Below are 20,117 nucleotides of genomic sequence, written 5' to 3' on the forward strand. Positions count from 1 at the left end.
TGATCCACGTTACAAGGGCAAGGTTGCGGACCTTATCTTGCCATCGCAGAGGGAGCAGAGGATGAAACATCTTCGGGAGGCCCTGCAGAAAGGTCTGTACAATGCGTTCCCAGAGACTGGGAGGTTACAAACTCCTGTTTCTGGACAACGTGTTGCTGAGGCTTTGGTCAGTCAAAGAAGGAGCGGTGGAGAAGATGGCCATCTGACCGATGCGTTCAGACAATTTTTTGGTCCGCAGCCCCAAGGTATGATCGGTTCCAGCAACCATCGCCAGCGTCTGTTTTACATGGTGCAGGAATACCTAGGGGCAAGATCTGACTTGGACACCTTTCCCATCGAAAATCCTCTGGGTTACTGGGTCTTGAGGATGGATCACTGGCCAGAGCTTGCACAGTATGCAATTGAGCTACTGGCCTGTCCTGCATCCAGCGTTCTTTCGGAACGCACATTCAGTGCTGCTGGAGGCTTTGTAACCGATCACAGGGTGCGTCTGTCCACCGACTCGGTCGATCGACTGACCTTCATAAAAATGAATCAGTCTTGGATCACCACCAGCTACCAAGCAACTGATGCTGATGTAACCGAATAATTTTTTTTGAAATCTCAGATCCCTTCAAAGACTGCCTATGCTGATGCTGAGTGACTATCCCTGAGTAATTATCCTCTTCCTCCTCAATCATCACGCTGATAGCTTGTAAGAACATTTTTGGTTCTGGGCGCCACCACCAGTGCCTAAGGCCCAATTTTTCAGCCCCTGTTTAACAGGGGCATGTAATTACAATTTTTGATGCAATACTTTGCAGCAGGGCTCGTTTCTGCGTTACAACTAGAGTATCTGTGAGGGGTTGCAGTGTTGTGGCACCAGTGCCTAAGGCCCAATTTTTCAGCCCCTGTTTAACAGGGGCATGTAATTACAATTCTTGATCTAATATTTCACAGTAGGGCCCTGTGAGGGCTTACAGTGTTGTGGCCACAACAACACCTAAGGCCCAAATTTCTGCTGAGTATATAGGGCAGGCCCCTACTTTCAAACATCTAACTTACAAACGACTCCTACTTGCAAACGGAAGGAGACAACAGGACGTGAGATTAAATCTACCCCTTGGAAGGGAAATTCTCTCCTGTAAGAGTTAATATGGGAAAAACATTTCTCCTTTCCACTGATGCTTTCCAATCCTTGTTCCACAAAAAACCCCAAATTTTCAAAAAACATTTGTCATTGGGACAAAAAGTGAGGTGAAATCTTCTGAAGAGGAGGAAAGACAGCAAAACAAATGTCACAGGGGTGATAACCCTTCCCTATGTTTTCCAAAAAGCTTAAAAAAGATTTTTTGGCTGGAGCTAAACACGTTAAAAATGTACCCGTTAAAAATTACAAACAGATTCTACTTAACAACAAAGCTATAGTCCCTGTCTTGTTTGCACCGCCTGTATACTGCTGTTCAGAGTATATAGGGCCTGGTGGCCCCACACCTTTCCTTATTTTAATTTTGGTGCGGGGTTCCCCTTAATATCCATACAAGACCCAAAGGGCCTGGTAATGGTCTGGGGGGTACCCATGCCGTTTGTCTCACTGATTTTCATCCATATTGCCAGGACCCGACATTACATTAAACCCGCAAGCAGTTTTAAATGAGATTTTTTTCCTTTAAAAATGACATTTTGTGCAGGGACTGTTCTAAACACGGGAAACACGCGCCACTTTACAGGCATACTATAGACACACCCCAGGTATGATATTTAAAGGAATATTTCACTTTTTTTTTTTTTTTTTACTTTAAGCATCATTAAAATCACTGCTCCCGAAAAAACGGCCGTTTTTAAAAGTTTTTTTTGCATCGATACAAGTCCCCTGGGGTAGGACCCGGGTCCCCAAACCCTTTTTAGGACAATACCATGCAAATTAGCCTTTAAAATGAGCACTTTTGATTTCGAACGTTTGAGTCCCATAGACGTCATTGGGGTTCTAACGTTCGTGCGAATTTTCGGTTCGTTCGCAGGTTCTGGTGCGAACCGAACCGGGGGGGTGTTCGGCTCATCCCTAGTCAGGGGTGACCACTGAGAGATATGTGCCATTGCTCCTAGCAACCATGACAGGTGCAACGGGGTTGTCCCTGGAGACCTCCCAGGAGCTCATGGTGTCTGAGCTTGAGGTCTCCCAGGATGACTGTGTAGCCACCCTGGTGGGTGAGAGAGTGTCTTATAAAGCAAAAAGTGATATAATAAATATCCCACAGGCTCAAGCTGGTAATGAGCTGGGACAGCCTATGAGAGTCAGGAATGATAATGAGGAATGTATTTCTGAAAATGTTGATGATGAAGGTTTTCCCATGGCAACCACAGGCAGTGACGCAGAGTTGTCCCTGGAAATCTCGCGAGGACTCCCTGTGTTGGAGCCAGCGGGGCTCCAGGACAGCTGTGATACTGCTCAGGTGGAACACAATGGAAAAATAGCTCAAGTGATGGAGCATGAATTATCACAATCTGATGTGGTTGACAGTGACTGGTGCAGGGTGCCTGTTGTTAAACCACTCTGTCCAGCTGTGTCTCCATGGGCAGAGGGAGCAGTACTACGGAGTGCTGGTGACTGGAGCACAGACAGGATAGACTGGGATAGTCTCGCCATAAAGGTGTTAGCGTGGTGGAAAGAAATTTCTGAAGGTAATAGTAAGGTGGACACTATTTCTGCTGTGACAAATGGAGAGGCTGCAGGGCCAGTAGATACAGGTGCGTTGGCTTTTGCAGAAGTTAACCCTCTCCAGTTGGAAAAATCTCAAAAGGGCGCATACATAGCAGAGGTTTTGTCCACCGCAAAAGAGATGAGTAATGTTGAGTGTCAGGATGGTGGGATAATGGATAAAGACTTGGAAGGGCTCAGTGTTGCTGAAATTGAGAGGATGAGTGTGACACATGCGTTTTGCAGTGCTCATGGGGAGCTGCAAGTTTTGTCAGTTGAGGTGGAGGTCTCTGAGTGTCTCTGCCTCTCAAGCCTTAGCAAATGAGCCCCTCCACGTCATTAGTAAGGGAAAAGTCCCTAGAGTTCTGTGTTTAGATGTGGTGTGTCTAGAAATAACTGAGATGTTGTTGGAATTGGTGAAAATCTTTCCGCTGTACACCTGCATGTATCCACCGCAGATGGGCGACCTGGTACTGCATAGTACCAATCAGTGGAGGCACGTGGTACAGGCAATGTTAAGCAATGTTGATAAAAATTGGTTACTGCAATGTTGGTTAATTTTGTGGAAAGTGGTGTCACGGTTCTCTGCGAGAGTGCTTCCAGCGGCAGTTGTGTGTGGAATGCGCTCAGGGGAACTGCTAGAGGAATCAGAAATGATATACATAGTGGAAGTCTCTCCATATGCTGGTGTGATGAGGTGCATTGCTGCTAGTGCGGTCCGAGGTGTAGCTGAGCAGTGGTTGGTACATGGCGCGTGTGCTGTCTCACCCGCTAGACCTCATATAAAGAAAGGGCCCGGAACAAACGCAGCAGTAGTGGGAATTCAATCCATCACTCGTGGGGAGGTGCAGGTTGAGGTATCAATGGACACAGAAATGGTTAAAGAGATTGGTGTGGAAAAATGTGGTGAAAAATGTACGTTGGTAGGACAGTCACTATTGGAGTGTTGGACAACAGGGGGCAATGTGAAACTGCGGGAATGTCCCATAGGGAATAACTGCCTGCCTCTAGATTGTCCCTCCATAGACACTGTCCTAGCAAACAAGGTGACAAGAAGTCCTGATGACAATAATAATATTGAGTTGAATAACCCCTTGTGGAACATTGCTATTGAGGTTAAACAGAAGGATGTGGTGTTGATCTCAGATGGTTTGGTTGCCAAGGGTAACAACACAGGGGTTAGTGAACCTGGGAAACGGATGTTGTTGGTCAGTGTTGCATCAGGTAGTGAGAGAGGTCAGTTCCTGACAGGTTTCATGGAAGTGGTCCCCAACAGTCCCGGGAGAGTAGGTCTATGGGAAAAAAAAGAAAAGGAAGATCCTGTGGCCAGAAGGTAGAAGGGATAGAGAGGTTAGTGGGAGCCCACGGTTCAGGAAGAAGTACTGATGGAAGCACACCCGGAAGAAGATGTGTGTGGAGTGCCCCTTTAGAAAGGTTGGGCAGATTAGGACTCCTGCTGCTGATTGGCACAGAGGTGGCAAGGTAAAGTGCTGGTGGAAACATACCCGGAAAAAGAAATGGGCCTACGCAGCTAATGGCTGGCACAGAGGTGTCCCATTCATAGTGATAGGTTTATGTGTTCCTCCCTCCGGTTCAAAACAAGGGGGGAGGATATGTGGCATTGGGACCCTGTACTACCTGGAATATTACTGGTTTACACGCTGATTGCACAGCTGTGTGCTGGGCTATTTAGTAGTAACCTGACCATGGTTCTGGGCCCCCACCGACAGACAGGAAGTCTGTGCATGGCAGTCAGGTGGACTCCCATTCCTCTGCAGCAGTCAGAGACTGCATGGGTGCAGCCAGAGCATGCATGTCTGCAGGAGGCAGATGTACTTTGTGACAGAGCAGCAAGGCGCTGAACAGGAGTAAGCTAGGAGAGAGCAGACCTAAGGCCTAGGCTACAGTGTGGGTACCAAACAGGGACACAGTTACAGGGTCAAGAGGACCCAGGTCAACGCCTGAACAGCAGTGCTGACCAGAGAGCCAGGTGGCTCTGTATTTTCCATTTATTTCATTATTGCTTTGTGGAAGAAACCCCTGTATGGGAATCCTGGATGGACTGTTTTTTCTTTTACTTCGAAAAACATGGGCCAAAAAAGCCCTTAAACTGCATATGTGGTGTAGACTCAGCTCACTGGTAAGCTCTACACTGAAGCCAAATAACCCCTAATACCACAATATATATGTGTATATGCACAGAGCTTGTAAAAGCAGTGTTTTTGAGCTCAAGTGCGCATGAGACCTTACTATGGCACTGAGCAAACTGCATGAATAAGCAAAATCAGAGCAGTAGACCGAGCAGTTGAACAGAGGCAGGGGAACAACTGCCTCAACTAAACATGTATGGTGCCAATTAGTACAATGCACAAACTTTGAGGATAACCACACAGGTACCTTTTGTGATCTAAGGAGCTTCTAAATCTGCCTACATACACTTCCAGCAACTGCTACAAGGGCAAAACAAGACCAACTCAGAAAATGGGTTACACATTTTAACCACTTCCTCCCACTTATCACCTGGTTTTTGTCTGTATTTTAGATAAATGTACAAGAACTGGTCATTTGAATTTGCATGTAGTGATGTCTTATGCTGCTCAATGTCCTGGGATGACAAAGGATAACTGCTAGCATAAAATATGTAGGTAAAGGACACGCCCCTTCAGACCATGAAAAAATAATGTGCCAAAAATGATTGGTTAAACCCACAAGTGACTCTTCATTTCATTGCTACTTTTCCATTATATAGCTTTGGGTAATAGCAAAGATCCAATGGAAGGTTAGTGTAGACTAACACTTTTGATAAATGGTGCATTTATTTTGAGAGGGGTCTATACATTAGGCCAATAATAGGGACTTCTCTGTCTCTCTGGGTGTGTGAGTTACACACTATACATTCTCCATATGCCTTTCACCCTATCTACACCATTTAAAGCTGAACTCTAGGAATAAGCTTGAATAATCTGTGTTTTAAAGCTTGCATTGGGCCAACTTGGTTACATGTAGTTTATGGATAGGTCACATCCAAAAGACTGACAGGGATTCTCAAATTCAGCATAGTAGTTCTTGCCACATACAATAAGTGCTGCCCCATTCCAGGTGCTGATGCAGTGATTTCTGGTCTGGTACACCGAAGCCAGAGTTGCTTACTCAGCACCACTTCCATTCAGAAAATGTCTTTTTCAATGAATAGAAGGTATTCTCTTATTGGACCAGGTGGAGAGGAAAGGCACATTGCCATTTATAAAGCATCTTCTGTGATGTTGAGGTGCCAAGGGAATAACTCTCTGGCTTCAGTGTATTAGACAAGAAATAGCTGCAACAGGACAGCACTTACTGTATGTAGCAAGAACTATTATTGAGGTTGAGAATCCTCAGAGGCCCTCCAGCTGCGATATATCCATAATTAATTTTAGCCAAGCTGGCCCAATATAAGTTTAAAAAATAGATTATTTCTGGAGTCCAGCTTTAAGGCTTTGTACCGTTCTAATCTATCCTAAATAGGTAAGCTCAAACGTAGCTTCCTGGTGTAATATTAAAATTTGTTTCTACCCAGAATCACTTTTATACATATATATGGTATAAGCTATACAGGAATAAGAAAATATATATTTTGGGCTTAAGGTTGAGCTGGTTTAGAAATATTTACCATCTGTGTTTTGCACTTTGGCTTGGTAAACTTTAAGCTTTTCCACATAATTAACATTTCATAGGGTATAAAGCGATGGACCATAAGCATGTCACTGTAATAACAAGGATCAAATGAGTCTACTCCATTCAGCATTTTGATACCAAATGTTCTTATTCCTTCATGGTTATGTGGCCTCAGACCAGCCTTCATAAGGCACATTCCCAGATAAGCATCATCAATAGGAAAAAGGGGAATGTGAGTTGATTTCTTGGAGATAGCATAAGCTGTAAAATCAGACATGAGGATACCTCCTCCTCCACAGTAGAGTACAAAAGAATCCCCTGGAAAAAGTTCTTCTGGGACATAATACTTGCTATGTTTTTCACGAACAGGTGGCATCCCTATATTTAGTGCTCCAACAAAAAGATGCTTTTTCAATCCATCGAATTCTAAGCCTCTCAAATATGTAATAACATTTAAAGTAACAAAAACGCCATTGTCGCCATTAAAAATGAACTGTGCCCCTGGGCACCTGAGAGCCATCCACTTATGGAAAAGGACCTGCTTCAATGTTAAGTTGTAGAAAGTGTCTTCAAAGTCCCACTGCAGGATGTCTCCATATGTGTGACTCTCTGCTTCTAGCAGCTGCAACATCCTTTTTGATTCTTCCTTGTTCCTTAAAACTCCACTAAGAAAAATTCTTTTCGGGGGGGCAGGAGGCGGAGCCTAGTGGAGCAGACATGCATTGTTAGAGCTCCACACCGCTGAGGAGAGAAGAGAAGGACAAAGCGGAGCCTGCAGGCTCAAAAGGTATCCATTTGAACCTTTTTGCCCCAGGGAACAAACTGTGAAAGTTTGGGCAGGAAATATGGTACTGGGAGGAAACCGTGGCAGAAATAAAAATCACCTCACAAAGAGCTCACAGGCACTCACTGCAGCTGAAGCAGCTCCAGTCACCTCACAATATACAGCACCAGGGCACTCTCACAGACAGAAAATGTCACAGCAAGACTCTCCATTTGAGTCAGATACAGAACAAATCCTCTCACAAACTTCTCCACAAGCCTCCTCAGCATCCCCAGTAATATTATTACAATTTGAAAAGATGCTTCATAAGGCTTTAAGACAAACCTCAGACCAAATAACAAAAAGCCTAACCAAAGAAATAAGAGAGCTGGGAAACCGCACCGCAGCCTTAGAAATAAAAATGGATGAAATTGAAATTACAACCCAAGAAATATAACAGAATTGGAACAATTAAAAAAAGAGAATTTAATACTTCAAACTAAGCTCGAAGATTATGAAAATAGAGCCAGACGTTCAAACTTGCGCATAAGGGGAATACCTGAAACTGTGACAGACCTGCAATCTACTATTACTGCTCTATTACAAGAACTAAAGCCAGATATCCCTATTGAACGTTTAGAACTGGACAGAGTACACAGAGCCCTCACAGCCAAAAAGAAAGATGGACCCCCACGTGATATAATCACAAAATTTCATTATTACAGAACGAAAGAACAAATACTAATTGCTGCAAGAGAAAAAAAGGAACTTAATTTTCAAGGACACAATTATCAAATTTTTGCTGACCTATTCCAACTTACTATTACTAAAAGACGATCCATGAAACCCCAACTAATGGAACTGCAACGCCACAACATTATGTATCAATGGGGCTTCCCCTTTTCAGTCAGATTTAACTACCAAGGTACAATTTACAGAAGCAGATCAGCAGATGAACTACAACAAACCCTTTTAAAATTAAATCTGACAGAACCCACAAGCAGCAACACTCCCACACGCAGAAGAATGGCATCATCTTCACCTTCAGGCAGCACCCAGAAAATTTCAAAACAAAATGGGAATCATCATTCTCACAAAAGAGGCCGTTATGCCACATCATCCATGGACCAAGAAGATTCAATGGACTGACATCCTAATTCCTGATATCTCTTCATTTATTATACTAAGAGATGGTTCTCTATAAAAAACCTATATTTATAACTGAATGTAACTGCATTCTGATAGTCACACACTGTGTGGGATCATGTTACATTCCAGTTATATTTCTTTTTACTTATGATTCATATAGCCTTAGAATATATAAGTGAAATAAGGAAATTCTTGTTCAGTTATATATTATCAGGTAATAACAATAGATGTTTTACTTTTTAGGACAAATATGTTCAATAATCCAGAAGTAATGGAAGCTTTTTCTTTCTTTTCGTAAAACAAATATATTATTACCTAACTAGTTCCTAGAATTATGTTTTTGTTTATTCTAATCTGAAGCAATACAACCTCAATTTTATGAGTTAACATATCTAAACAGTTACATATGAATAAAATATGTAATTGTTTACTCTAAAAGGGTTAAAATCCCAAAATAATTCAAACTATCTTCATCAATACCAAAGTTATTAACAGTACCTTTCTAACCGAATTATTTAGCCTAGGGCAAGACTAACCATATACAACCACCCTGGAATAAATAATTTCAACAAAAACTATATTCTGCACTCCAATTAATGAAACATCATTTTGATGTCTTTTGACATAGCACTTCTCTCCTGTAAGCGGAAGATCCGTGTACCCCCATTAGCCCTCCTCATTCTCCCAATCATATTATGTGGGAGTGTGACGAAGGCACTTATTCCCCTGAGAGAGATATTTATTCTCTTTCACGGGTAAATTGTGATTACTTGCAAAAAATAATTTATACAATGTATCATCTAATCTCATATCTTTTTTGTTTACTCTTTACTCCAGAATTCACTGGTTTCTTTTCTATCTATTCATCTCTTCAGTCCACACAGGTTGATCTGCGCAGTCAGCTCTGCATAACAAAAAGTAAGTCAAAACTATTTGATCTATTGCCATGGCACCACTGAATATACTTTCCCTGAATGTTCAGGGAATAAATGTCCCTCAAAAAAGGACCAAAGCCTTCCGTACTTTCCATAACAAGAAGGCTCACATAGTATGCCTCCAAGAAACATACTTCACCAAAGATTCTACTCCAAAATATATTTCTCCTTTTTATCAACAAATTTACACGGCTTCTGCCTGTACCAAGCAAAGGGGAACTCTAATTGCATTTCACCGATCCACACCATTCACCTTATCATCAGAAATTAAAGACCCAGAAGGCAGATACCTGATACTCATGGGTTATATAATGGATACAGCAATCACTGTGATTTCCTACTACGCTTCTAACAAACAACCTACACCATTCCTCTCACATATATTACAAGTGATTAATACACACAAAATAGGAACAGTGATAATGTGTGGGGATTCGAACCAGGTCCTCCTCCCATTTCTAGATAAATCACCTTTTACACCATCCAAAATAACCTCTAGATTACCTTTTTCTCAACTTCTTTCCAAATACAATCTGGTAGATTCGTGGAGAGAAAGTAACCCAATGAAAAAGAAATTCACTTATTTCTCGCACCCTCATCAAACCTTCACCAGAATAGATCATATTTTTCTAACAATAGGAATGATACCAGAAATTATTGCATCAGATATAATTCCGATTCCGTGGTCTGACCATAATGCAGTATACACTACTATAGCCTCAGCCATACCAAAAGCGCATGACCCAACGTGGTACTTACCAGACATAATGCTCAAACACCCACTACATCAGATGGCCATTGAACAAGCTTTAAAGGAATACATATCAATTAATAATACAACAGACATCTCCCCAATAACACTGTGGGAAGCTCATAAGCCTGTCTTGCGTGGTACAATACAAAGACAAATGGAACTATTTAAACGGGAACGCAAAAATCTAGCAAAAAAACTAGAACTCAATTTTAATGCAGCCTACATATCATTTCAAGATAATCCATCTCAGAGTACAAAATCTCATCTGGAAAAATCTAGATTGGAATACGATCTATTTCTCACTGAGTCAGTTGATAAATCCCTCAAACGCTCCAAACACAATTTCTACATGAATACAAACAAACCAGGTACATATTTGGCTCGGGCATTAAATTCAACTAACAAATCTTTCAAACCAATACGTTTGAAATTATCAAAAAATGTTTACACTTGTAATCCAGTTAAAATAGTCCATAAATTTCACTCACATCTCGCAACTTTATACAAGACAAACAATGAATTTAATCCTACAGAGGCTGAATCCTTCTTCTCAAAAATAACCTTACCTGAGTTATCTCAGAATCAAAAAAGCAGTTTGGATGAGCCTATAACTATAGATGAAGTTGCTAACGCCATAAAAGACCTAAAACTTAACAAAAGACCAGGCCCAGACGGCTACTCGGCTTTATACTATAAAACATTCTCAGAAATACTCTCTCCCATTCTCACTGAAACTTTTAACAAACTTCTAGATGGACATTCTTTTCGGCAAGAAACACTAATGGCAATTGTTTGTATGATCCCAAAACCCCTTTCTGATGATACTTCCTGTGTGAATTATCGGCCTATCTCTCTGTTAAACCTCGATATTAAATTATTAGCAAAAATAATAGCAAAACGCCTCAATAGCATTATAGGAAAATTAATACATAGAGATCAAGTAGGCTACATGCCAAATAGACAGGCAGGCGATAATATACACAGGGCAGTGTTATTGGCACATATTGGTAAAAAACGGAAAATCCCTTTATGTTTTCTATCTCTCGATATTAAGAGGGCATTTGACACAGTATCCTGGCAATATATGCAATATTCATTACAAAAATGGGGTTTTGGACCCCACTTTTTAACATGGATCAAAGCATTATATAATAAACCCAAAGCCTATATAAAATATGCTGGATACAAATCTGAAGCCTTTAATATCGAAAGAGGTACCCGACAGGGTTGCCCATTATCTCCCTTATTATTTGCCCTTATACTCGAACCCATGGCCCAATACATCAGAACAAACCAAACTATAACTGGCATTGAAGTAGGAGGTATTACACACAAATTATGTATATTTGCAGACGATATATTACTTTTTCTATCATCACCACAGGTCTCTGGTCCTAACTTAATACCAGCTCTTGATGGATTTGCAGCCCTATCCGGCCTTATGATTAATCCTAAGAAATGCCTAGTGCTTAATATTTCACTCACAAACATGGAATTGATCCCGGCTAGGGATGCACTCCCATTCACATGGGCAGAAAAATCAATCCCATATCTTGGAATTCATTTAACAGCATCTCATTCTGACTTATTCTCAACCAATTATCCTCCTGTATTAAGACAGATCACAAATTTAATAAAACAATGGTCGCAACTTCCTTTATCCTGGATAGGGAAGATTAATGCAATCAAAATGACTATTCTACCCAAATTGCTTTATCTATTCGGAGTCCTCCCTATTCCAATTCCTTCCTATTTTTTGAGAATAGTACAAAAAAGAGCAACTTCGTTTATATGGGGCTCTTCTTAACCACGTATACCTATACACACACTACATCTTCCCAAAAATAAAGGAGGCCTGGGATACCCTAATTTTACTAACTAGTACAGAGCAGCACATTTGGCCAGTCTGTCCAAATACCATGCAAAACAGGAAATCCCATTATGGGTATTTATAGAGGCTTCAGAAAATGACCCTCTATTAATATCAAATTTATTATGGCTTGATCCTAAAGACCGCTTTAAAATTCATAATCCCATAACTAAACACTTCTTATCTCTCTGGGATAAACTAAAAACCAAATATCAGTTACAATCTCCACACAATCCTCTCCTTTCTTTTATCAGAAATCTGGCCTTTTATCCGGCATGGATCTACCCAAATTCTTTTAAAGCTTGGACAACATCAGGCATTCAGACACTAAATGACTTCATAGCATCTAAATCATTCCTTTCATTCCCATCGCTTAGAGAAAAATATGATCTACCAAACTCTGAGATATTTAGATATCTCCAAATCAAAAATTTCTATACACCATTCCAAAAGGGGGATACACCATTATCCCAATTATCCATTTTTGAATCAATCTGTACAAAAGATCCATTTGCTAAAGGTACAATTTCATCACTTTATAATCAATTATATGGAGTAGCAAATCTTAATAGACCCTCTTACGTTCAGAAGTGGGAGGAGGACCTGGGACGAACTTTAGAAGACACGGACTGGTCTAACATATGGCTCACATCTAAGTCATCTTCACCCAACATCTTAGCACTGGAGACAAATTATAAAGTCCTAACTCGCTGGTACCTTGTACCCGCTAGAGTGGCAAAATATTCACCTAATACCTCAGCTCTTTGTTTTCGAGGATGCCCAGAAATAGGCACATATTTACACATATGGTGGACGTGCCCAGTAATCCAAACCTTCTGGAAGGAAGTCTTCGTGATTGCATCTAAAATATTTAAAAAAATAATACAACCAGATCCATATTTAACTTTACTTAATCTAAAACCGGAATGGTTAACACTCTCTCAATTCAAACTTATGATCCAACTAATAACGGCTGCAAAACAAACAGTGGCCAAGGCATGGAAATCTCCTACATTGGTACTAGCAGAAACAATTCAGAGAATGAATAATACAATGTCCTATGCTAAGATGGTAGCCATCGATCAAAATCAAATTCCAAAATTTGAAAAACTTTGGCATCCTTGGATAAAACAACAGTTCCTGTCAAACTTCAATGACTCTGTCCTGTTGCCATGGTAACAGATTAAATGACTTACAGAGACACCCATTCTAAGGCTTCAAAGAGAACTAAAAAGAATAATAAACTGACGAGCGGGACAACCTTGTGGACCATACCTCTACCTTTCAACCCTTTTTCTTCTTTCTCTTTCCTTTTCTCCACCTTACGATTAAAGCTCATTATCAGAATTTATTTGACCTATATACACTCTACTTGTAAACAATATGTATAGTAGGTATAAATCATTTAAATACCTACAAAAGTAACTAAGGAAATGATATATATCTTTAATTTAGGTTTACGTGAACCCAATGTTTAATATTTGAAATTTCATGATATTTACCTATATAAACCCTACTGTAAAACAATGAGCTTACTTTATAGATCCTTGTAAACTTACTTTATGTATCTTTATAACATTGTATACTCAATAAACTTCTTTTGACAAGGAAAAAAATGTAATCTACTGAACAGAAAAATTCTTTTCACGTTGGCACCCAAGTAGCTTTTTTCTTCTCCCCATGTTTTTCTTATGGCTTCCCAACGGTCATAATTTGCTGGGGCTGTTTTGATGGCTAAAAACAGGAATACATCTTTGGAGCCATTTGCACCACCACACTTCATGGGGGCGTCGAGTATCAATGGAAAACTTTTACAATGGCGGTATGTCAGAAAATCTTTCATGTTCTGTGGCTGCCCATTAAAGTCTGGGAAATTTTGAGCGCTGTTATTTTCTACACCCTTTACTACTGGATAATTAGAGACTGGAAGAACATGACGAACAACCACCTTTTCCGCTGGAGCGGTTTCAGTCTGAGCTTGTTTTGATTCTGAAAGGAAGAGCCTTCGAAAAACAATCACAGTCACCACTAATGTAACCAGAAAATGGCGAAAATTCTTTTTCATGATGATTCTGGGTGACAGTTGACGCTAAGAAAGGTGCAAATAAAAATGCATTAGAAATGGAGGCTGAGTTAGATTTGTTTCTTTTAAAAGGGGAATATAATGGTTGGAGACTATATTTTATTTTACATATCTTTTTAAAAGTGTATATGTTTTTAAAATGATTATTTCCGCTATTGAGATATACAGAGAGGCCCGTAGTATGCCCCAAAAGCAATAAATGAAGGGCCGGCATGACAGGGGTTAATGGGGCTTAAGACTGGGAGTAATGGTAAGAGGGGAGGGGAGTACATGGTTAGGTTTTTGTTAGGGCGTTTCTAAATGGTTTAGGAGATATGGGTGGAGCACTGGGGGGAAGTGAGCTGGAGAGGAAAGGGGGGTGGTTATTCAGTTGCAGGGGAAGAGCTGGAATGGAGGCTGAGTTAGATTTGTTTCTTTTAAAAGGGGAATATAATGGTTGGAGACTATATTATATTTTACATATCTTTTTAAAAGTGTATATGTTTTTAAAATGATTATTTCCGCTATTGAGATATACAGAGAGGCCCGTAGTATGCCCCAAAAGCAATAAATGAAGGGCCGGCATGACAGGGGTTAATGGGGCTTAAGACTGGGAGTAATGGTAAGAGGGGAGGGGAGTACATGGTTAGGTTTTTGTTAGGGCATTTCTAAATGGTTTAGGAGATATGGGTGGAGCACTGGGGGGAAGTGAGCTGGAGAGGAAAGGGGGGTGGTTATTCAGTTGCAGGGGAAGAGCTGGAGAATCAGCTTCTAACAAGTAAGGCTCCATTTTCGCCCTTAACATTAGGGGGGACTTATAGCCTCCCCCCCGATATCAATATTCTGGGCTGCAGCAGCTGTGCATGGCACGGCCTGGCTGGAGGCTCATGGGAAAGCTGGCTGGATTGATCGTGGCAGCCAGACGGGGGGTACTATCCCTGCACCCCCCACTGAGACATGTGCTCAGAGGCCAGGGGAAGAGATAGGGAATCAGCTACTAGCAAGAAAGGCTCAGTTTTTGTCCTTAACGTTATGGGGGACTTGTAGCCTCCTCCCGATAGCACTATTCTGGGCTGCAGCAGCTGTGCATGGCACGGCCTGGCTGCAGGCTCACAGGATGGCTGGCTGGATTGATTGTGGGAGCCGGGCGGGGGGTACTATTCCTGCACCCCCCCACCCCACTGAGACACGTGCTCGGAGACCTAGACCGCCGGTGAGCCGCAGGCCTGAGGCTAGCACTTGATTACAGCGTCAACATCGTCTGGTAGCCCCCATGGGGTGTGCCTCCAGTGACCCTACGGCCCCTTCTCCACAGCGCCGGGTACAGGCGGTGGTGGTACGGCCCGGGGGAAACCATTCCTCAGTGGGAATCACGGGATGGTGGTTGTGATGTCCGGGGGCAGCCCCCTCCCTCACCGACGGTTCAGGTGTATGGGCGGCGCCCGGTCTTGGCCCCAGGGGCCACTCGGGCGGCTCGCCGTTGCATGCTGCAGACTCGGAACCGACCTGTTATCAGATGCGGCCGGTGTCCCTGTTCCAGGAGTGACGAGGGGGGGGAATCTTCTGAATGACATGGCTGAGGGCGGTGCACAAGGGGGGACAACGAGAGACGCGAGTAGAGCGGCGGCGGCCCGCTTGGTGGGGGCGCGGGCCCGGCGTGTCATTGAAGGAATGGCCTGGGTCCCCATGGCAGATGGCGGCAGCTGACGTCACTGGCGGCAGGATGGCGCAGAGCAGATGCTGAGAGGAATGGGCCGGGCCAGCACAACAGTTCACGCGGATGCTCCCCTATCAGCTGAGAAGCGAGAAGAGATGAGCAGCCTGGTAAGTGGCCTCAAGGCCGACCCTCTTTGTCTGTGTGTGTGCCTGTGGCCTGTTTGCTGGGGTGGGGGGTTGCATGGTGTTTCTGTGTTGTCAGGGGATTTTTTTAGGACTGCAGGGACAGGGGCGCAGCAGTCGGTGCAGTTATTGGCAGGATGAAGGGATGTCGTGGGAAGGTTAGATCCTATAGCTGGTGCTGGGTTCCGACGGCAGCCTGGGGCTCCTCATGCAGATTCAGAGGTAAGTGGGCCGCGTTGACAGCAGAGACTGGGACATTGTTGGGTCCGCAGATGGCCATAGGGGTGTCGGCTTCTCCGGGACCAGTGGCAGGACAGGTACCTTCAACAAGGGTAGAGGGCGGGAAGGACGGCGGACAAGGTAAGGCGCTAATACGGAGGTAGATTGGTTTCATTTGGTGGATGCCGGAGAATGGGAGGCGGACGTTCGTCGAGGGGCCGCTGGAGGAACACCTCAAGCAGGAGGTTAGGAAAAAATCTGCAAGGGTAGGTACGTCAAAATGTTCTCCCACTGGAGAATTTAAATGGGAAGGAGGTAAGTTTGATAATAGGAAGAATGAGGTGGAGGAGGAGAGTCGATCGGGCTAATTTCCCGGCCGTTTACCAACTGGTTTCAGGCATTTGCAATTTGGAAAAGGGCGCCAGAGAATTGCTCGGCCCTCTTCCCTTATTTGGATGCGACCGCGGGAGGCTTATCAAGCCTATGGGGCATCTGGCGTGGATCAGGTTGCACGTCCGGTAGCGCAAGGCATTAGGTACGTCCCTGCACGGGGATCACAAAGATATTAGTATTTGGATGCAGCTCATGGCCTCGGAGCGGGCTGGGGGACTTTGTTTCGCTCCTCGGGGGCTGGCGGATCTTATTCCTCTGGACAGTCGGCCAACAAGAGAAAGGGGTTTTTTTGGGCATTTAAGGAAGGGACTCGCAAGTTTGGAATGTTGTGCGAATGCATACACGAGTGCTCGGGCTGCGAGGGCTCCCACTCTCTTAAAAAGAGGCACTCAAAGGGATTAGGGCAGAGTTGGGGAATGACTCCGGTGAGCATAGTTAGGATGGGCCTGCTTCTAGGTAGGTATCCGAACTGGGACCTGCTGGCCTCGGGACTCGCCGAGGGCTTTCGTATCCCGTGTAGGCTTCCCCACCCTCCACGACAATTTGAGGTCGGCGTTGGCTCACCCGGGAGGTAGTGTCGGCAAAACCAGCAAAGAGGTGAAACTGGGCCGCATGGCTGGTCCATTTATATCTTCACTGCTGGATCATTCGGTGGTTTCTCCGGTGGGGGGGGGTTAGTTCCCAATTAGTAACCAAACAAGTTTAGGTTGGATTCATTTGGGTCGGATCACGGGGGGGGGGGGGGGGGTTCGGTGAATGAGTTCATAGATTCTGGTTTGTGTTGCGTTTTTGAAGCGGCAGCGCGCTGGGTCGTGGCTGTGGTTCCCCCGGCTTTATTAGCAAGACTGATATTGAGCCCACTTGTCACTTGTTGCCTCTTCATCCTAACAGTTTTTCAGTTGTTGGGTTGAACGGGTATAGGTTCTTATTTCATTGATCAGTGTTTGACTGTGGGGTGCTTCATTCGCAACCTTGAGTTCATTCTTTGAGGGGGTGGTCTGGGAGGTGTCCAGGCTTTCGCGTGTCATCCAAGATTTGGTTAATTTTAGGTATTGGACCGACAGCTGATAATATGAGTAAGGTTTTGTTGGGTTTCAGCACAAATGTAAACATGTAAACATCCCTTGTAATAGAAAAAAAAGCAAGACAGGACCTCTTAAATATGAGATCTGTGATCAAAAAGACCTCAAATCTCATATTTACACTAAAATGCAATAAAAAAAAAAAAAAAGTTGCTTTAAGAGCTATGGGCAGATGTGATATTTTGATGTTGCTTCCGCCCTGCAATGTTATGGAGACGGGTGGAGGCCATCTTCCCCTCACTCATCTCCATACCTAACAGGGAGAAGGACACGATCGCCTGCGCCACTGCCGGCAACTCAGGTAAGCGGCGGGAGGGGGGCGAATCCGCTGCAGAGACCACTTTTATCTGAAAGCGGACCACCCGCTGAAGAGGATACCGGGGTTATGGCAGCTAGCTGCTGCCATAACAACGATACCCCTCTTCAAACAGCCGACGTATAACGACGGCAGGCGGTCCGGAAGTGGTTAAAGAGTCATTGTAATCATTTGATGAAGATTTTTCTTTTGTTCACTTTGCCACATATAAATCGGGGAAAAAAAATCTAAAGTTTTCGATTTGACCGATTCAAGATTTATTGATTTTTGAATGTTTCGAATCCAAAAAAAAATCGGTAAATTTGAAGAATTCCGAATACAAATCCTGAATACAAATTGGAACGAACCAACCAAATTTAACAAAACTAAATTGCTAGATTAACGAATCAAAACGAAACAAATGTTATCGTCATGCACATGTCTACATTCAACTCCTTGATAGCCCTAGATAACCCCTTCCCAGCTAGTGTCATTAGTACAGTGACCATGTATAATAGTATAATATTATCACTGTATTTGTGTCTGTAATAGTCAGACCCCCCCCCCCCCGGTGTCAGTTAGTGTCAGATTGCCTGCGGCACCATTATAAGTCGCTGATCATCACCATTAGTAGCATAATAAATTATATATACACAGCCCTCAAAAATTACACTCGCCTGCTCGTATTTTGCAAGTGAATTTTGAGGGCTGGCGAGGAAGGGCTGTCTGGGAGCGAGGGGGGCGAGCACTGCCGGCCGGCAGGTTGTATTGGAGTGCCTTTCCCAGCGCTCGTGGAGGGGAAGAGTGAGGAGAGAGCCAGTTGGATGATTCAGAGCACGAGGGACATCACTAGCGGCTTTCATTTCTATAGCCGAGTGTTCCCCGCACTCGCTGTCACAAACGGCCCCTCCCCCTGGTCCCAGGGAATTTGATAGACAGATCACCCGTCCAACCCAGGACGAGTGATGTGTATCAAAGTTCCCCGGCAAGGGGGTGGGGCTGTACAGGACGCCGAGTGGCGGAAATACACAGCAATTGAAATCAAAGCTGTTCCAGTAATGTCCCTCGGCACTCCTATCATCCGGCCAGCAATGCTCTTCTTCTCCTCTGCTCCCCTGCATGATGGACACAGGTAGGCAGCACGATGAACATGGGTGAGGCTGCATTGGTGGACAAGGGTGAGACTGCATCGGTGGACAAGGGTGAGACTGCATCGGTGGACAAGGGTGAGACTCCTTCGGAGGACAAGGGTGAGACTGCATCGGTGGACAAGGGTGAGACTGCATTGGTGGACAAGGGTGAGGCTGCATCGGTGGACAAGGGTGAGACTGCATCGGTGGACAAGGGTGAGAATGCATCGGTGGACATGGGTGAGACCGCATTGGTGGACAAGGGTAAAGCTGCATTGGTGGACAAGGGTGAGGCTGCATTGGTGGACACAGGCAGGCTGCACTGGTGGACAAGGGTGAGGCTGCATTGGTGGACAAGGGTGAGGCTGCATTGGTGGACACAGGCAGACTGCACTGGTGGACAAGGGCGAGGCTGCATTGGTGGACAAGGGTGAGGCTGCATTGGTGGACACAGGCAGGCTGCACTGGTGGACAAGGGCGAGGCTGCATTGGTGGACAAGGGTGAGGCTGCATTGGTGGACACGGGTGAGGCTGCATTGGTGGACACGGGTGAGGCTGCATTGGTGGACACTGGTGAGACTGCATTGGTGGACACGGGTGAGGCTGCATTGGTGGACACGGGTGAGGCTGCATTGGTGGACACGGGTGAGGCTGCATTGGTGGACACGGGTGAGACTGCATTGGTGGACAAGGGTGAGGCTGCATTGGTGGAAACGGGTGAGACTGCATTGGTGGACAAGGGTGAGGCTGCATTGGTGGACAAGGGTGAAGCTGTATTGATGGACACAGGCAGGCTGGAGGACAAGGTTGAGGCTGCATTGGTGGACACTGGTGAGGCTGCATTGGTGGACAAGGGCGAGGCTGCATTGGTGGACACGGGTGAGGCTGCATTGATGAGCTATATTTACAGTTGCTTAATTCTGCATAAAACATTTAAGGGTAATTTCATTTATGAGGGCATGTTTAGGGGCGGAATTAGGGGCAGGCAGGTAAGGGTTGGGTGGGGCAACTGGTGGTGAGTAACCCTTGAGGCCTGGCTAGTAGCTCAGGACTTGAAATCTTGAAATTTTGAGCCCTGCGCATATATATATATATATAACGGTCATCAGAAAAAAGAAGCAGCCGGCAACTCCATAACTTCAAGCGTATTTATTGTAAAGCCTTCACAGTGAGTACTGTCAGCAGCAGACTAGTTTCAGCAATAAGCCTTGTTCACAGCACACATATATGTTGAAAAGCATGAACATTTATACATAAAAAAAAAAAACTATCACATGACTACTGCTCCTCTCCAA

The 20,117-nt window shown here is 44.1% G+C and overlaps 1 protein-coding gene across 1 annotated transcript; it reads right to left on the reverse strand.

Annotated features, from left to right (window-relative positions):
• Positions 1-6,296: 6,296 nt before the first annotated feature.
• LOC141125684 (acetylgalactosaminyl-O-glycosyl-glycoprotein beta-1,3-N-acetylglucosaminyltransferase-like) lies at positions 6,297-18,813 on the reverse strand. Its single transcript, XM_073612311.1, has 3 exons — positions 18,370-18,813; positions 13,434-13,891; positions 6,297-7,008 (listed from the first exon to the last, which is right to left on the reverse strand). The coding sequence occupies exons 1-3, from the start codon at positions 18,811-18,813 to the stop codon at positions 6,297-6,299; spliced, it is 1,614 nt and encodes a 537-aa protein (XP_073468412.1).
• Positions 18,814-20,117: the final 1,304 nt, after the last annotated feature.

This window comes from Aquarana catesbeiana, linkage group LG01 (genome assembly GCF_042186555.1).
Source record: "Aquarana catesbeiana isolate 2022-GZ linkage group LG01, ASM4218655v1, whole genome shotgun sequence".
In the NCBI taxonomy this organism is placed as follows: domain Eukaryota; kingdom Metazoa; phylum Chordata; class Amphibia; order Anura; family Ranidae; genus Aquarana; species Aquarana catesbeiana.

Bases quoted from the DNA above. Each gene is read 5' to 3' on its own strand.
- LOC141125684 (XM_073612311.1), bottom strand. From the start codon at position 18,813: ATGCAGGGGAGCAGAGGAGAAGAAGAGCATTGCTGGCCGGATGATAGG. The intron at 13,892-18,369 runs GCGAGTGTAATT...CACCTTTCTTAG, and splicing joins CACTTGCAAAATACGAGCAG to CGTCAACTGTCACCCAGAAT. The intron at 7,009-13,433 runs GTTCAGTAGATT...CCCCCCGAAAAG, and splicing joins AACGTGAAAAGAATTTTTCT to AATTTTTCTTAGTGGAGTTT.